At 44.3% G+C, this 16,047-nt stretch overlaps 1 protein-coding gene across 3 annotated transcripts in view; it reads left to right on the forward strand.

The window, feature by feature from the left end:
- The window catches only part of LOC137545060 (late histone H2A.L3-like), an 87,244-nt gene extending 71,874 nt beyond the window's left edge, over window positions 1–15,370 (forward strand). The window contains exons 1-2 of one of the 3 annotated variants that reach the window (XM_068266165.1): window positions 13,283–13,388; window positions 14,865–15,370. In XM_068266165.1, the coding sequence (XP_068122266.1) occupies window positions 13,365–13,388; window positions 14,865–15,290 (450 nt within the window). In that variant the 5' untranslated portion in view covers window positions 13,283–13,364 and the 3' untranslated portion in view covers window positions 15,291–15,370. Of the gene's footprint in view, window positions 1–13,282; window positions 13,389–14,719; window positions 14,756–14,864 lie in introns of those variants that run through there. The other 2 variants (XM_068266166.1, XM_068266167.1) reach the window with 2 other exon arrangements.
- Window positions 15,371–16,047: the final 677 nt, after the last annotated feature.

Below are 16,047 nucleotides of genomic sequence, written 5' to 3' on the forward strand. Positions count from 1 at the left end.
CGCCAGGACAAATATTGGTGTTACTTCCTGCAGTAGCCTGTTGGATCGAGTTCCGCCTTGCTTGTTGATATACGCCACTGCTGTGCGATTGTCCATCTGTAATCGTACATCTTTCCCTTTCAATTCTGTTGTGAATTTTCTCAGGGCTAAGTATGCTGCCCTGATCTCTAGGATATTCGCTGACGTCTTTTTCTGAGATGTCTTCCATGTTCCCTGAATAGACCTGGAGAGCAGATGTGCTCCCCAGCCTCTGGCGCTGGCATCTGTCGTAACCGTGGTCTGTGATAATGTTTGTATTGACAGTGTCCTTTTGAGGTTGCTTGGGTCTATCCACCAGTATAGACTGTTCCTCATCTGATCTGTTATTAGTATCGTTTGATTGATGTGTTTGGATGTCCATTGTAGTAGGAATCCTTTCTGCCACATCCTGGAATGCCATTGGGACCACCTTACCATAGGTATGGTCGAAGTCATGGAACCTAGAATACTGAGGCACTGTTTTGCTGTTAACGTTCTGCAATACATTATGTTTTGAATCTTTGCACGGATGTTGTGTAATTTCTCTTGGGGTAGTCCAATAGAATTGCTGTGTGTCTGGAGATGTGCCCCTAGAAATATAATATTTCTTGTTGGTTGAAGATGACTCTTTGCTGTATTCACTTTCCAACCGAACAACTGCAGGTGTTGTAGGAGTATCTGTTTGTGAAGAAGTATGGATTCCCTGCTCTGGTCTAAGAGAAGTAGGTCGTCCAAATAATGATGGACTCTGAGTCCCTTTAGTCTCAGGAATTCGACCAGTGAGATTAATATCTTGGTGAATGTCCTTGGGGCCGTGCATATTCCGAATGGAAGACATCGAAATTGAAGATGGGTGTTTCCGACCTTGAACCTCAAGTACTTCTGGAAGTCTGGGTGGATCAGGACGTGCAAATATGCATCTTGTAAATCTATTTATATGGCCCAATCGTTTGTTAATACTACTTTGGTTATTGTTTGAAGTGTCTCCATTTTGAATTTTTTCTTTGTAATGAATGAATTCAATTTCCTGAGGTTCATCACAGGCCTTAAGTCTCCTGTCTTCTTTTTGACGAAAAATAATGGGGAGTAAACCCCCTGTCCTTTCTGGTGTTCCGGAACTTCTATAATTGCCTTTTTTAGAATTAATTCTTGAATATACTCCGATAGTATTTTTCTCTTGTCTGGATCCCTTGGTATGTTTGTGGGTTGCATTATACTGGGAGGTTCCCTTAGAAACGTCCATCGATGGCCTTCCGCTATCGTTTGGGTCACCCATACATCTGTTATATTCTCCATCCAGACCTCTGCGAAGGCTTGCAGTCTGCCTCCCACCGGTAGTGTCTGGATGGACTGACGACCATCAAAAAGATTTCGATTGATTCCCGGGCTGGGTGGTCTTCCTTTGTTTATTAAGTTTAAGAAGTGTCGACTGAGAGCTCTGCCAGTTCTTCCTGTACTCTCTCCCCGGTCTGTATGCTGTGTTAGACCTATATCTGTTCTGTTGAAAAGAACTTCTTTGGGGGTACACTGGTCTCTTAGTTTTGCGATCTTGGGGGATCATGCCGGACTTTCCACCTGTGACTTTCTTGATTGCTGTGTCCATTTCTTCACCAAATAGGTTCTTTCCGTCGTACGGAATTCGACACCAGTCCTCTTAGCCACAACCTCTTAGCCACAAAGCTCTCTTGGATACTACCGAGTGTATCATTGCTCTAGAGGAGCACTTTAATACATCTATTGCTGCTTCCCCGATGAAGTCTGCCGTTATCTTGATGTCATCTAAAGCGGCTATTATTGCTTCTTTATCTGCATCTGTCCTTATTGCTTCTTCAATATTGTGTATCCACGATCTCAAAGCTTCGGCTACAGACGTCAGTGCGATGGCTGGTTTCTATGCTCCGCCGGAGGCTATATATGATTTCTTTAACTCAGAATCTATCTTCTTGTCCATAGTATCTTTAAATGATGCTGCGTCGTCCCTTGGTAGCGTCACATGTTTGGCCAATCCAATGACCGAAGCATCTACTTTTGGTGGATCTTCCAGAGTGGAGAGGTCAGTATCTTCCATTGGATATAATTTGGTAAATCTGTTGGCAAAGCTAGGTTTTTTATCCACTTTTTTCCATTCCTCAAGCATTATTTCTTTGATTGCATCAAATAGTGGAAATCCTTTGATCGACTTCTTTAAATGAGCGTAATATTCTCTCTGACTTGTTCCTGGTTGTTCATCTTCCTCTTGACGCCATTCAATGGCTTCTCTTATCGACTTGATGAATGGTTGGACGAGATTAAAGTTGAAATCAACCATAGACTGGTCTTCCTCCTCTTGTTCATCCTGTGTGGCATTTGTTAGATTCGACAAGGGATCCACCTGTGGAGCTTGCGGAGTAGGTAAGGATGCAATATATGTACTCATAGATTCCTGCACCGCTTCTTTTATCATAGATGCTATGTCCCTGGGTTGTTCAGGCTCTCTCGCCATGCTGTAGAAACAGCTCTGGCACACTAGTTTACCCTGCATAACATCCTCTCCACACGCCCAGCAGCGTTTTCTGGATGAGTATCTGTGATCAGCTCGTCTCCTATTAGGGGACCTAGAGCGATCACGCCTTCTAGATTTGGAACGTCTTCTAGACCGAGATCTTTTCCTTGACTTTGATCGTCTTCTATATGACGAGCGATTTCTATATGAGTCTTTCGATCGAGATCTTGATCTTGACTTGGAGTGTTGTCTACGGGGCGGTTCGGCATTGCTGAAAGGCAATAAACAGTCGATCAGATAGCACTCTTTTTTTTTTTTTTTTTAAATAGCAGAACCATTACTTACTCCCCTCTTACCTCCTGTTCTGCGGCTGGTCATTTTCTGGTATAGCATTATACAGTGGATATTGGGGATTTGGCTGCAAATTAACAGCCTCTGCTGCAATAAAGACGTGAATTAAAACTCTTATAACCTATCATCCAGATACTTATAAACATTCACTATACATATACATACATATATATGTATATATATATATATATATATATATATATATCTCTATATATACATATCACTATCAGTAATTAGTCTTACAACTTTACTTGCAGGGAAAATAACATCCTGACTTCTTTAACATCTAATGTCTACTCGACCGTGTAAGACAAAGAATCACCTGCTTCCATGATGTAATCGAATAGGCACCTGCAGATCCCTCCTAGCGTGCAGAGCAGCAACAGACGCCTATCACCTATACTGTCCGCCGCGCTCTGCACGCCAGCCATGCCTAAATATCCTTCCAGCGCCGCCTGACCAATCCGGAGAGAGAGTGGGCGGCGACAGAGAACCTCCGCCAATCCGAGCAGGCCAACGGAGGAAGTCGGAAGAAAGAGACGGCGCTGACACGCATAGTGGAGCGCACGCTCTACCCCAGCCTCCCGACTTAGGTATATCCAGTACGGAGGAACACCAGAGCGGCGGCTATTAGCCACACACACGCTACGCAGAGCACTACAAGGCAATAGTGTACTCTGCTTCCCTGAGGCCAGAACCAGGGATCCCCGCGTTATGCCATTTAGTTATAACGGTAACTACTCACTAACTACTCACTGCTGCCTGATAACTGCTCGCTGCTGCCTAGTAACTGCTTGCTGAGCACACAACTCAACAGTTCGTGGAAAAGAGGCCTAAATTGTTCAGTTTTTCAGCTGCATACATTTGCAATAAAAAATTGGCATAATTCTGCATCAGCTTGAAATTATTTGCATATTCTTAACGGTCCCTACCAATAATTTAAGTTTGCATGCAAATTTATCCATTTTCAAACAGCTTACATTTGTATGATTCTGAAATTATTAACATCTCACTGACCATTCGTAGCTTGAGGCCTGTTTTCCACGGACTGTTTATAAGCAGTGAAATGCCTCTCACAACTGCTTACTGCTGCCTGGTAACTGCTTGCTGAGCACACAGCTCAACAGTTCATGGAAAAAAGGCCTCAGGCCTTTTTTCCACAAGCAGCTGATAGGCAGTGAAAACACTGTCGAACGTTCACAATTGCTTGCTACTGCTTGGTAACTGCTCACTGAGCTCGCAGTTCAGCTGCCTGTGGAAAAGGGCCCTGAGGCCTGGAACCCACTGCAAAACACTATCGCAATTGCTAGCGTTTTGTATGAGCGGTTTGTAAGCGATTTCATGAGCGATTTTAAAAAGTGTAATTAATTTGCCAGCGGTTGTGTAGCTATTAGCGTTTTTATTGTGATTGGTCCTTTCAATTAATTTTCATTTTGTCAGTGTGCAGTAATGTAAAAATGCTAGCAAAATCGCTCTGTGTAGGTGATGAGCAATTATGCCAGCGTTTATATACTTTACATTGCAGAAATGCTGACACCAACGCTGAAAAATGCTGCATGTCCTGAGTTTTGCGATTTGGGGTACTTATCCGTTAGCTGGGCGCATCCGGCAGGTGGCGCTAATTACTATTCCCCCTCCAGGCCGACATGGATAGTAGGGAAAGATGTAACTCTGGTGGAGTTTTGTCGCCACCTGCCGGATGCGCCGGCTAACGGATAAGTACCCGATTTGGTAATAGCAGTTGCTCCAGTGGAATTTAGGCCATCCATTAACATTAGCTGAGCGTTTAGGGAAATCGCTAGCGGTTTGAATCGCTCCCTAAACGCTCAGCAAATCACTCTAGTCTAGTGGGTTCCAGCCCTTATCAAGGTTGTACTTGACTGGTCTATTTTCAAGCAGGGATGATCAATGAGATGCAAATTATTTCTCCTAACATTTAAATATCATGTACATCATATGCAGCTTGAACCTGGACCAATAAAAATGAAAAGGATGTTATTCTGATTGGTCCAATTTCAAGCTGGATATCTACTTTCCATGAAACTTGAATGCTAAGAGAAATTATTTGCATTTAATTGATCGGGAGCATTGCTGCATACATTTGTTTACAAAATGTGCATAATCCTGCATCAACTTAATTATTTGCATCTCATTGAGGCCTCTGTTCCACAGGCAGTTGAGCTGTGTGCTCAGCAAGCAGTTACCAGGCAGCAGTGAACAGTTACCAGGCAGCAACAAGCAGTTACCAGGCAGCAGCGAGCAGTTGTGAAAGTTTGAGAGGCATTTCACTGCCTATCAACTGCTCATGGAAAGGAGCCTGAGGCCTCTTTCACAAACTGTTGATGGGCAGTGAAATGCCTCTCAAACTCTCACAACTGCTCACTGCTGCCTGGTAACTGTTTGTTGCTGCCTGGTAACTGCTCACTGCTGCCTGGTAACTGCTCACTGCTGCCTGGTAACTGTTTGTTGCTGCCTGGTAACTGCTCACTGCTGCCTGGTAACTGTTTGTTGCTGCCTGGTAATTGCTCACTGCTGCCTGGTAGCTGCTTGCCGAACACACAGCTCAACTGCCTGTGGAAAAGAGGCCTGAGGGTTGGGACACTCCAGGCAGAAATGCTAGCGCTGTGGAAAACACAACAGAAAGCGCACATAATGCAAGTCAATGGGCCACATGGAAAAACGCGAAAGGGTACTTATCCGTTAGCCGGGCGCATCCTCTAGGTGGCGACAAAACTCCACCAGAGTTACCTCTTTCCCTACTATCCATGTCGGCCTGGAGGGGGAATAGTAATTAGCGCCACCTGCCGGATGCGCCCGGCTAACGGATAAGTACGCGCGAAAGTTTGCGTTCTGCAATATGCATTTTGTTAAAACGCAGGACTTGCTGCATATTTTTCCAAAACGCACATAAGTTATTGCATTTTAGAGCGTTTTTTAAGCAGTTTTTGGTACTTATCCGTTAGCCGGGCGCATCCGGCAGGTGGCGCTAATTACTATTCCCCCTCCAGGCCGACATGGATAGTAGGGAAAGATGTAACTCTGGTGGAGTTTTGTCGCCACCTAGAGGATGCGCCCGGCTAACGGATAAGTACCCAGTTTTTTTTTTTACAAGTTTGATGATGTATTTTCGATTCCTGTTGACTTCCTAGTGATTAGCATAAGACGCATATCAAAAACGCATACAAAACGCAAATGCAATTTATGTATGCGAACCACGAATACAAAACGCAAGAAAAACCCATGTGCGGAAGAAAAACGCAAAATGCACTGAAAACGCACAAATGTATATTCAGCAAAACGCTAAGGCCTCTTTTCCACGGACTGTTGAACTGTGTGATCAGCAAGCAGTTTCCAGGCTACAGTTAGGCCTCTTTTTCACAGACTGTTGACAGGCAGTGAAATGCCTCTCAAAGGGCTCTATTCTCAATGATTTTCCGCATACAGAAATGCACTTGCGGTAAATTCCCGACTGAAAAAAAAACATCTTGACATTCACAAATGTTTACGCATGAAATTTACCGCATGCGTAAAATTTTACGCATTAATTACCCGCATGCGTCAGTTGTTTGTTTCCGCAAAAAAAATCCAAATTCACAAAAAAAAGAGGCGCCTTATTTCTGACTTAACTACCGAATTTTTATCACCTACTAGTACTTGGTATATTTCGCTTCCCATTGACTTAAATGGAGTCTGGAGCCTTGAGTGCTGTTTGGTGGACTTTAATTTTTTTTTTTTCTTAACAAGTTTTTTTATGCAACTTTTTTTCCGCATGGTTTCCGCATGTTTACTATGTAATTACGCATGTTTCCCAAATTTTTTTACGCATTGTTCCCGCATGCGGGAAACATGCGGAACATTTTTAGTGAATGTGGAAATTTTTCGGTGTTTTCCGCAGGCGGTAAGTTTACGACCAAAAAAACATTACCACGCATGGTTTTGTGAATAGAGCCCAAACTCTCACAACTGCTCACTGCTGCCTGGTAACTGCTTGCTGAGAACACAGCTCAACAGTTTGTGGAAAGGAGGCCTTAGGCCTCTTTTCCACGGACTGTGGAGCTATGTGCTCAGCAAGCAGTTACCAGGCAGCAGTAAGCAATTACCAGGCAGCAACAAGCAGTTATTAGACAGCAGTGAGCAGTTGTAAGTGTTTGAGAGGCATTTCACTGCCTATCAACAGTCCGTGGAAAAGAGGCCTGAGGCCTTCTTTCCACGGACTGTTGAGCTGTGTGCTCAGCAAGCAGTTGCCAGGCAGCAACAAGCAGTTACCAGGCAACAGTGAGCAGTTGTAAGAGTTTGAGAGGCATTTCACTGCCTATCAGCAGTTTGTAGAAAAGAGGCTTAAGGCCTCTTTTCCACGAACTGTTTAGGGCTCGTTTCCACTATAGCGAATCCGCATGCATGCACTGCATGCGGATTCGCATAGGCAATACAAGTGGATGGGATTGTTTCCACTTGTGCGTCGTGCGGGTGCGTTTTGGTGTGCGGGGAAAATCTGCACGGCGAATCGCCCGCAATGCTTTTAATAGGGAAATCGCATGCGGCTTTGTCATGCGGTTTTCCCCGCGATTTCGCGTACGATTTCGCATGTAAGGCTATGGAAATGTACAAAGGCAGTGACATGGTTAAATTCGCCTGCTTCCTAGCCATGCGAAATTGTATGCGAAATCGCGGTGAAACCCGAATGCGGAAACGCATCCGCATGCGATTTCGTCCGCGGTGGAATCCAGGCGATTCCGCACTGCAACAGTGGAAACGAGCCCTCACAGGCAGTGAAATGCCTCTCAAACTCTTACAACTGCTCACTGCTGCCTGGTAACTGCTTGTCACTGCCTGGCAACTGCTTGCTGAGCACACAGCTCAACAGTCCGTGGAAAGGAGGCCTCAAGCTGCCAATATTTGCACAATGCTGCATCAACTCGAAATGATTTGCATCTCATTGACCAGCCCTACTTGTTGGTTCAGTAAGTAGCTGCAGGTGTGTTTCCATTATATAGACTGCCCAGGGGCCAGTATAGAGTGTTCCTGTTTGGTGAAAGCTCCTCTTGGTGATTGCTGGTCAGAGTGGTGGGTACAGGTAAGAGCTCTTGTCTTCCACTTATATAGCTTTACATCAGTTTCTGTAGGTAAAAATATATTTTAAACTGATTGCATAAGCATATATATTTTAATTTTGTTTATTGATTTTCAAGTTTAAAAACAAACAATAATCCAAACATTTGTATAGTGGTTTTCTCCTGTCAGACTCAAAGCGCTCAAGAGCTGCAGCCACTGGGATGTGCTCAAGAGGCCACCCTGCAGTGTTAGGGAGTCTTGCCTTGAACTCCTTACTGAATAGGTACTTGACCTAGCCAGGATTCGAACCTTGGTCTCCCATGTCAAAGGCAGAGCCCTTAACCAGTACACTATCCAGCCACACTAGAACTAAAAGATTGCAAGAGGATTACACTACTACCCTTCCTTTGTGAAATACCACAAATTGATGTCTTGGAAGTAAAGTATTTATTTACTGTACAGGAGACCTGCACTAATTGGCTAGCTTGGAACAGAAGTTATATACTCCCAATTACACATTACACTCAGTCCTCCTCCTTTGACCATGATTGGATACTTACAAAATATCTGAGCTAACAATTGGAACATACAATACTGCATAAATGAATACATGTAAATACTTAAATGTAATAGTAATCCACAGTCAAAAAGTCCTGGGAGCAATCTATTTCACTCCCAAGAAGAATGAAGATGGGGGAACTTTTTGAACTCAGAAAAAAACTGCAGCATCTGGTGAGACACTGTTGGCTTTTCTGTGGGTGGGTGGGGGGGGGGGGGGGGTTGGCATGCTTCAATCTATAATACCTTTCATTGATCGCTGGGCTAAAAGCCGGGAGTGTGCAGAGGAGCATGCGCAGCCCAACTGGATGAGCATGTTTGTCCAGTTGGGCTTAAGTGGTTAATTTAATGTTAGGTTGGCTGGTGAGATTCATACAGCATCATCTTTCTCTACAAGACTACACAAATCACCCCTAATAGCACATTCCAAACCCGTGAAAGAGATCTAGGGCTCTATTCTCAAAGACTTCCCGCATGCGGTAAAGTGCATGCGGGAAGTTACCGACCAAAACACCGCCACATTGAAATTCTCAAAATGTTCCGCATGTTTTTTCCGCATGCGGGATTCATGCGGAAAAATTTCCGCAAAAGTTAGTATTTTCTGCAATAAAAGATCAATTCTCAAAAATGTTTAGGTGCAACATTTAGTCGTTAGTTTTTTTTTTTTTTATCACCTACAACTAGTAGGTGATATATTCCGCAACCCATTGACTTTAATGACATGTGGTGGCTTAAGGGCTGTGCTTGGTGGACTTTAACTTTTTTTTTAAACACTTTTTCATGTGACCTTTTTACCGCATAATTCCCACATTAATAATGGCTGTTTATGCATCTTTTTTTCCGTATGCGGAAAATGTTAGTGAATGCTGAGAAAATGCGGAGTTTACCGCTGGCAGAAATATAGCGGTAAAATTTTGCGGAAAAGTTTGGTCTTTGAGAATAGAGCCCCTAATCTTATGAGTAAAGGCTGCCATACACTGGTCGCTTGCCACCAGATTGACCAGCAGATAGATCCCTCTGTGATTTGATCAGAGGGATCTATTGGCTGACTACACTGCAAACAGATTTTGAATAGATTTCACAATCTGTGGAGCTGCTGCCTCGCCAGCATAAATTTCCTGATCTGGCCAGTGCAAGTCCCTGCAGTCTCTTCTCTGGGCTCCGGCTAGTAAGTGAAGCCAGCCGGAGCCCAGCGTGGAGAAGGGACAGGCGCTGGCGGAAAAGATAATGCATTGCCACTAGTGTCGGACATTTGAACGCTGCTATCAACGCACTCCTGACCGGGCGGTTAAGTGAAATTTCCCCATGGACAGATCGACGGGATTGATCAATTTCTGATGGAGATCAGTCAGCATTTGTATATCAATTTCACAGTGGATTCGATCAATCTAATGTCTATCTATGGGAAATTGAGTAGGTGTATGGGCACCTTAATGGTGTAGAACAAAGGGAGTGTGGCAAAATGGCTTACAGGTGGCCAACTGTCCACTTTTTTAATTTTTACTTCACCTTCTAGCATTTGGAACAAGATCTGGTCATTTAAAGTTTACTTTGAGATGATACACTGTGCCTTATTTATACTTATCTGGGACTCCCTCCAGCACCATGAGGACTGTGGGCTCCCTTCATGGCTGCTCTGTTCTGGCACTATGACTCCTGGTAATACGGTCAGTTGTGGGCTTCAGCTCAGCCATGCTTGTGCTCCTGTGCTCAGGAGTGTTTTGCGCCTGTGCAGTACTATTGCACAGGTGCAGAATGCTCCAGGCTGGTGGGCATGAGGGGTACTTGTGCATGCGCAGAAGTGTGGCCTACCGGATTACTGGGAGTCATAGCGCAAGAATGGAGGATGACAAGGGAGCTCGCAGTCGTCGTGGGGCTGAAAGAAGCCCCAAGTTATGCTGGGAATACACAGTGCGTTTCTGCTCTCTATCCTTTTTTGCTGCTCTATTCAGCTCTTGAGTCTTCCCCTACAATTTTCTTTTCCATTCACTTCTATCAGAAAACGAGCGGCTAAAGAATCGAAAGAGAGATCGGACATGTCGGAAATTATCTATCGAACCATCTTATCAGCTTAAAAACGAACAGTGTATTCCCAGCATAATGCTTGACAGTCTTATGCTAGGTATACACACCATGCAATTTCCTATCTGATGGGTAGTAATAATTTCTGATATGTGTGATCTGCACCTGATCAATAATGGGATTGATTGTTGTGCAGTAGTGATCTGAAAATTACTCCAACTGGGAGCAAATTGGACACGTTCATGTCCAGAAATTGTTTTTTTTTTTTTTTTATCACCTACAAGTAGTAGGTGATGTATTCCGCATCCCATTGACTTTAATGAAGTCTGGAGGCTTAAAGAGAATCTGTATTGTTAAAATCGCACAAAAGTAAACATACCAGTGTGTTAGGGGACATCTCCTATTACCCTCTGTCACAATTTCACCGTTCCTCGCCGCATTAAAAGTGGTTAAAAACAGTTTTTAAAAGTTTGTTTTAAAACAAACAAAATGGCCACCAAAACAGGAAGTAGGTTGATGTACAGTATGTCCACACATAGAAAATACATCCATACACAAGCAGGCTGTATACACCCTTTTTGAATCTCAAGAGATCCATTTGTGTGTTTTTTTTTCCCCCTGCAGCTATCTTCCACTGAAGTGTCGGGCTGCTCTTTTCTTCCTGCAAACAGCTTTGCCCTTGTCTATAATTCTTCAGTATGTGAAAGCCCAGCCAGCTCAGAGGGCGATTTATCCAGCTTTCAAAAGATAAGAGAGCAGAGAGAAGCTGCACTAATCTAAATATCACACAGGCAGTGTGCAGAGAGGGTCCTGAAAGGGGGAGTTCATAGCAGAACCACAACACTGAAGAACTTGGCAGCCTTCCAGACACAGGACGACAAGTCTGACAGGGGAAAGATACATTGATTTATTACAGAGACTGTGATAGTAGAAAGTGCTGCAGTGGGCCAGAACACATTAGAATAGCTTTTGGAAGTTGTAGGATGATAAAAAACAGAATGCAATTTGTTACGGAGTCTCTTTAGGGCTGTGCTTGCTGGACTCTAACTTTTTTTTTTTTTTTTAAACCCTTTTTCATGCAACCTTTTTACCGCATGATTCCCGCATGAATAATGGCTGTTTCCGCATCTTTTTTTTCCACATGCGGAAAATGTTAGTGAATGCCGAAAAAAATGCGTAGTTTACCGCTGGCGGAAATATAGTGGTAAAATTTTTTGGAAAAGTTTGGTCTTTGAGAATAGAGCCCAATGGGGTGGTTCACACCAGAGCGGGAGTTTTGCTGAAACGCATACTCCTGGGGTGAGGTATTGTTTGGATTGCGGAGGCGTTTCTGCCTCCGATGTGAAGTATATGAAAGTGGAAAACTGCTCTGAAAAACACCAGATCAGAGCGGTTTTGCAGGCGTTTTTGTTACAGAAGCTGTTCAGTAACAGCTTTACTGTAGCAATATATGAAATCCGCAGCAGCAATCCCCAAAATGCCTCATAAAAATTAAAAAAAAGCTGTTCAAAATCTGCTAGCATTTTGCGGGTTTTGGTGTTTCCCAGGCCTAATAGAGGGAAAACTGGAATTTTCTCAACCTTTTTAATGAAGTTAGGCCTCTTTTCCACAAACTGATGGGCAGTGAAATGCTTCTCAAACTCTCACAACTGCTCACTACTGCCTGGTAACTGCTTGTTCTGCCTGGTGCTCACTGCTGCCTGACAACTGCTTTCCGAACACACAGCTCAACAGTTCGTGGAAAAGAGGCCTTAGAAAGTCCAGCAAACAGGGTTCAAAAGGCTCAAGACTACATGTAAGTGGGTGGGAAGTGAAAGGCAATTACAGGTGATTAAAAAAAAAACACCTTCCTGGTAACCCAGAATGGTGTAGCACTATCTTGTGGCCAAATTTACACTTTAAGAAAAAACTGATGGGGCGTGCATGAAAAAAGGGCCTGGGTTATTAACAAATTTGGCACCAGGTATTGATGAAATTTGCTAACGAGAACCATCGTTAAGCTTTATCAACGATAATTACTGTTGCAAAAACAAATGAGAAATAACAAATACATATTAGCGTTCAATGGCACTTTTTTTTTTCACTTCACCGTATTAACGATAATTGCATTAGTCTAGTTTGTCCACCCTCACCCGGCGCCCTCTGCTAATCTGAAATGTGTACTGTTGTGAATCTGGACAGCATGCAGCAGTCTTTGTTCTATGTATCTGAAAACCTATAGACTTGCATGGCCACAGGGATTCAGCTGCATACTTTCATCTCTCTAATGCTAACCTGCATCCCACAAGATGCACATCGGCTCAGGAGAAACCTGCCCTAAGGACTGGGACCCCCTAAACTTCTGGCAGCATTTTGGGATCTTGCAATTTCCCAAAATACTTTGCCAATGTAAGTGGATGGAGCAGATCTCACTGGAGTGATTGCGATTAGGGCAATCGCAGGACATGCAGCATTTTGGGAGCATTTGTGTAACACAGAGGATCTGATTACCGGTGATCTGCAGTATCACCGAGAATATAGATAGAGAGATAGATTTAGATCAGGTTATTGATCTGCAGTATCACTGATAATCAGATATAGCTCTAACCTCTGGACACCTGAGTAATGAGTGTTTGGTGAAACAGTAATACTTTGAGGAAGGCCCCCTAAAGGGGGTACAAGGCAGTACGAGATACTGCCCAAAGGACAGGCTCCTTCCAAAGGCCTGAAGCTCCCCAAGGGGAGGAGTCAGGCTGAGTGTGGGAAGGACCAGAGTGTGAGTGACACCAATGGTGAAGTGTCACTGACAGATCTGTGAACTATCTCTAAACAGAGGAGCTAGTTCTCGAGGTCGGACAAGCCAGGTCGGCGACAGACAGATCAGATACAGAGGAAAAGAAAGATGCGGAATCCTAAGACAAGCAAGGTTTGGCAACAGAGTATCAGATATAGCGAAGTATGAAATCAGCAATCAGAAGATGGGTCAGGAAAGCAGGTCACAACAGTTAAAGGTCACAACAGATAATAACTGCCTAGTCTTGGAGTGAGCTCCGTGATCAACACCCTGGAACTAGTCTGAAGTATAACACAGAAACTGACAATAGGTCTGAGTGCTTCCACGTAGTGATCGCAATGGCAGACAACCAGAGAATGACCAGCACCAAGTATATATAGTGATGCGCTCACCAGCGCCTCCCCTAAGTGCTGGACCAATGGAAACTGGTGAAATCGTCAGCTGACTCCCTTCTGGCTGTCATAAAAGTTCTGCCTCTTGGCGCTTGCGCGTCCTTCTATACCTGTGTGGACTATCAGTCCCAGCCACACCAGACATGTGTTGCAAATCACCCGCCACGCTGGATGCGGAATCCGCCGCACCGTTATCAAGGCTTGCGGCGGTTCCTCCACGTTCGGCCGCATTACTGGATGTAGGCCTATGCGTGCAAACCGCTGTGTTGGACGCGGAATCAGCCGCCCTGTTCTGAGTACACGCGGCGGCTTTTCCACGTTTTCTCACAATTTGCACTTAAAGGACAACTGTAATGAGGGATATGGAGGCTGCCGTCAGTGGCGTAGCTAAGAAGCTGTGGGCCCCGATGCAAGTTTTACATTGGGGCCCCTCAAGCACTCTATACATAACAGTTGATACGGCGCACCAAAACCTGCCAATGGCAACTACAGTATCACAGGTGCAAGAAGGGGATGGGGAACAGTTTGTTAATGATTACCACTATTCAAAGTATCTATAGAAGTGATTGTTATGAGCACAGGACCAATAGGAAGCTAATACTGCAGTTGAGGGCCCCTTGGGGCCCCTCTGGCTCAAGGGCCCCGATGCGGTCGCTACCTCTGCACCCCCTATTGCTACGCCCTTGGCTGCCATATTTATTACCTTTTAACAAATACCAGTTGCCTGGCTGATCCTCTGCCTCTAATACTTTTTAAGCCATAGACCCTGAACAAGCATGCAGCATATCAGGTGTCAGATCTGACAAGATTAGCTGCGTGCTTGTTTCTGGCGAGATTCAGACACCACTGCAGCTAAATGGATCATGTGGCTTTCCACAAAACATGCACTGTTGGTGGGCCCTGAGGACAGGGTTGGGGAACACTGTTTAATGTATAGGAGCTGGGAAATTGCTTCTAAAATGGCTTACAAAGCGCTACCACAAATCTCTCTAAATATTGTGATAGTGCTTTGTAGTCGGTCCCAGGCCTAAGTAACACATGTGGAAGTTTGGAAGGGCAAAGAGGAGGGACTTTCTCCTAGCAACAGTCATGGGACTACATAAAATGGTGGCTAGTGTTTTCATTAAAATTATCTTCTCTATAAACATAGTGCTTGCTACTCACTCTTGCATCAGGCTCCTATTGCAAAATCTATAACCAATGTTGTGTCTGACAGGTTACACTGACAATGTCTGGCCGTGGAAAGAAGCCCCAGAAGGCTGCAGCTGCCAAGTCCTCCAGGTCCTCCAAGGCTGGTCTCCAGTTCCCAGTAGCCCGCATCCACCGCTTCCTGAGGAAGGGAAACTACGCAGAGAGGATTGGCTCTGGAGCCGGTATCTATCTAGCAGCCACTCTGGAGTACCTGTGTGCTGAGGTACTGGAGCTGGCAGGAAATGCCGCCAGAGACAACAAGAAATCCCGTATCCTGCCCAGACACATCCAGCTGGCTGTCAGGAATGACGAGGAACTGGCCAAGCTGTTTGCTGGAATCACCATTGCGGATGGGGGAGTCCTGCCCAACATCCAGGCTGTCCTCCTGCCAAAGAAGACTCTGAAAGGACCTTCACAAAATCCCAAACCTGCCGAGTCCCAAGAGTTTTAAACTAGTTGCTGGACATTATTTATGTACTTATATTTATTTTGCTGTATTTGTATGTATTTCTGTGTAAAACTTCCAAATATCAAATGGGTTTTTAAAAGAGAAAAATTTCATTAAAGTATTTAACTTTTTTTGGTCTGTTGTGAACTGGCAGCAATGTGTGCACTGGCAGCAGTGTAGAATCCAAAACCTAAAAAGGTCCATCTGCAGGTACTACCAACCACTCCTCGTTGCCTTGAGCAAGCATGGTGATGCTTGGGGAAATCTAATGTAGAAACATGATCAGCTGACTTGTAAGTCAGAGCCTTACAAAGCTTATCACATGCTTCTTCATGAGTTCTCCTAAACATTGCTATCCCTACCAATGAGGTGTAAATTTCTCAACATTCATATTCCATGTACAGGTTATGCAGCTTGGACCAATAGACAGGAAGTTATTCTGATTGGTCCAATTTCAAGCTACAGGACATTTGAATGTTAGAAGAAATTATTTGTATCTCTGATCATCCCTAGCCTTGAGTCTGCAAGGGGTGATGGTTCCTCCTAAAGAGAATGTGCTGGTTGGGGATAGTTAATAAGATTAAAAAAAGTATGCAATCAAATGCTGTTGTGCATTATGGGCTATGTGCTCAGCAAGTAGTTGTGAGTTTGAGGCCTTTCAACTTCCCTAAGAGGCATTAGGGCCTGTTTCCACTACATGCAGATTGGATGCAGAAAAGTGACTCCAATAAATGCCTATAGGGAAAATCTGCATCAGTAA

This window comes from Hyperolius riggenbachi, chromosome 2 (genome assembly GCF_040937935.1).
Source record: "Hyperolius riggenbachi isolate aHypRig1 chromosome 2, aHypRig1.pri, whole genome shotgun sequence".
In the NCBI taxonomy this organism is placed as follows: domain Eukaryota; kingdom Metazoa; phylum Chordata; class Amphibia; order Anura; family Hyperoliidae; genus Hyperolius; species Hyperolius riggenbachi.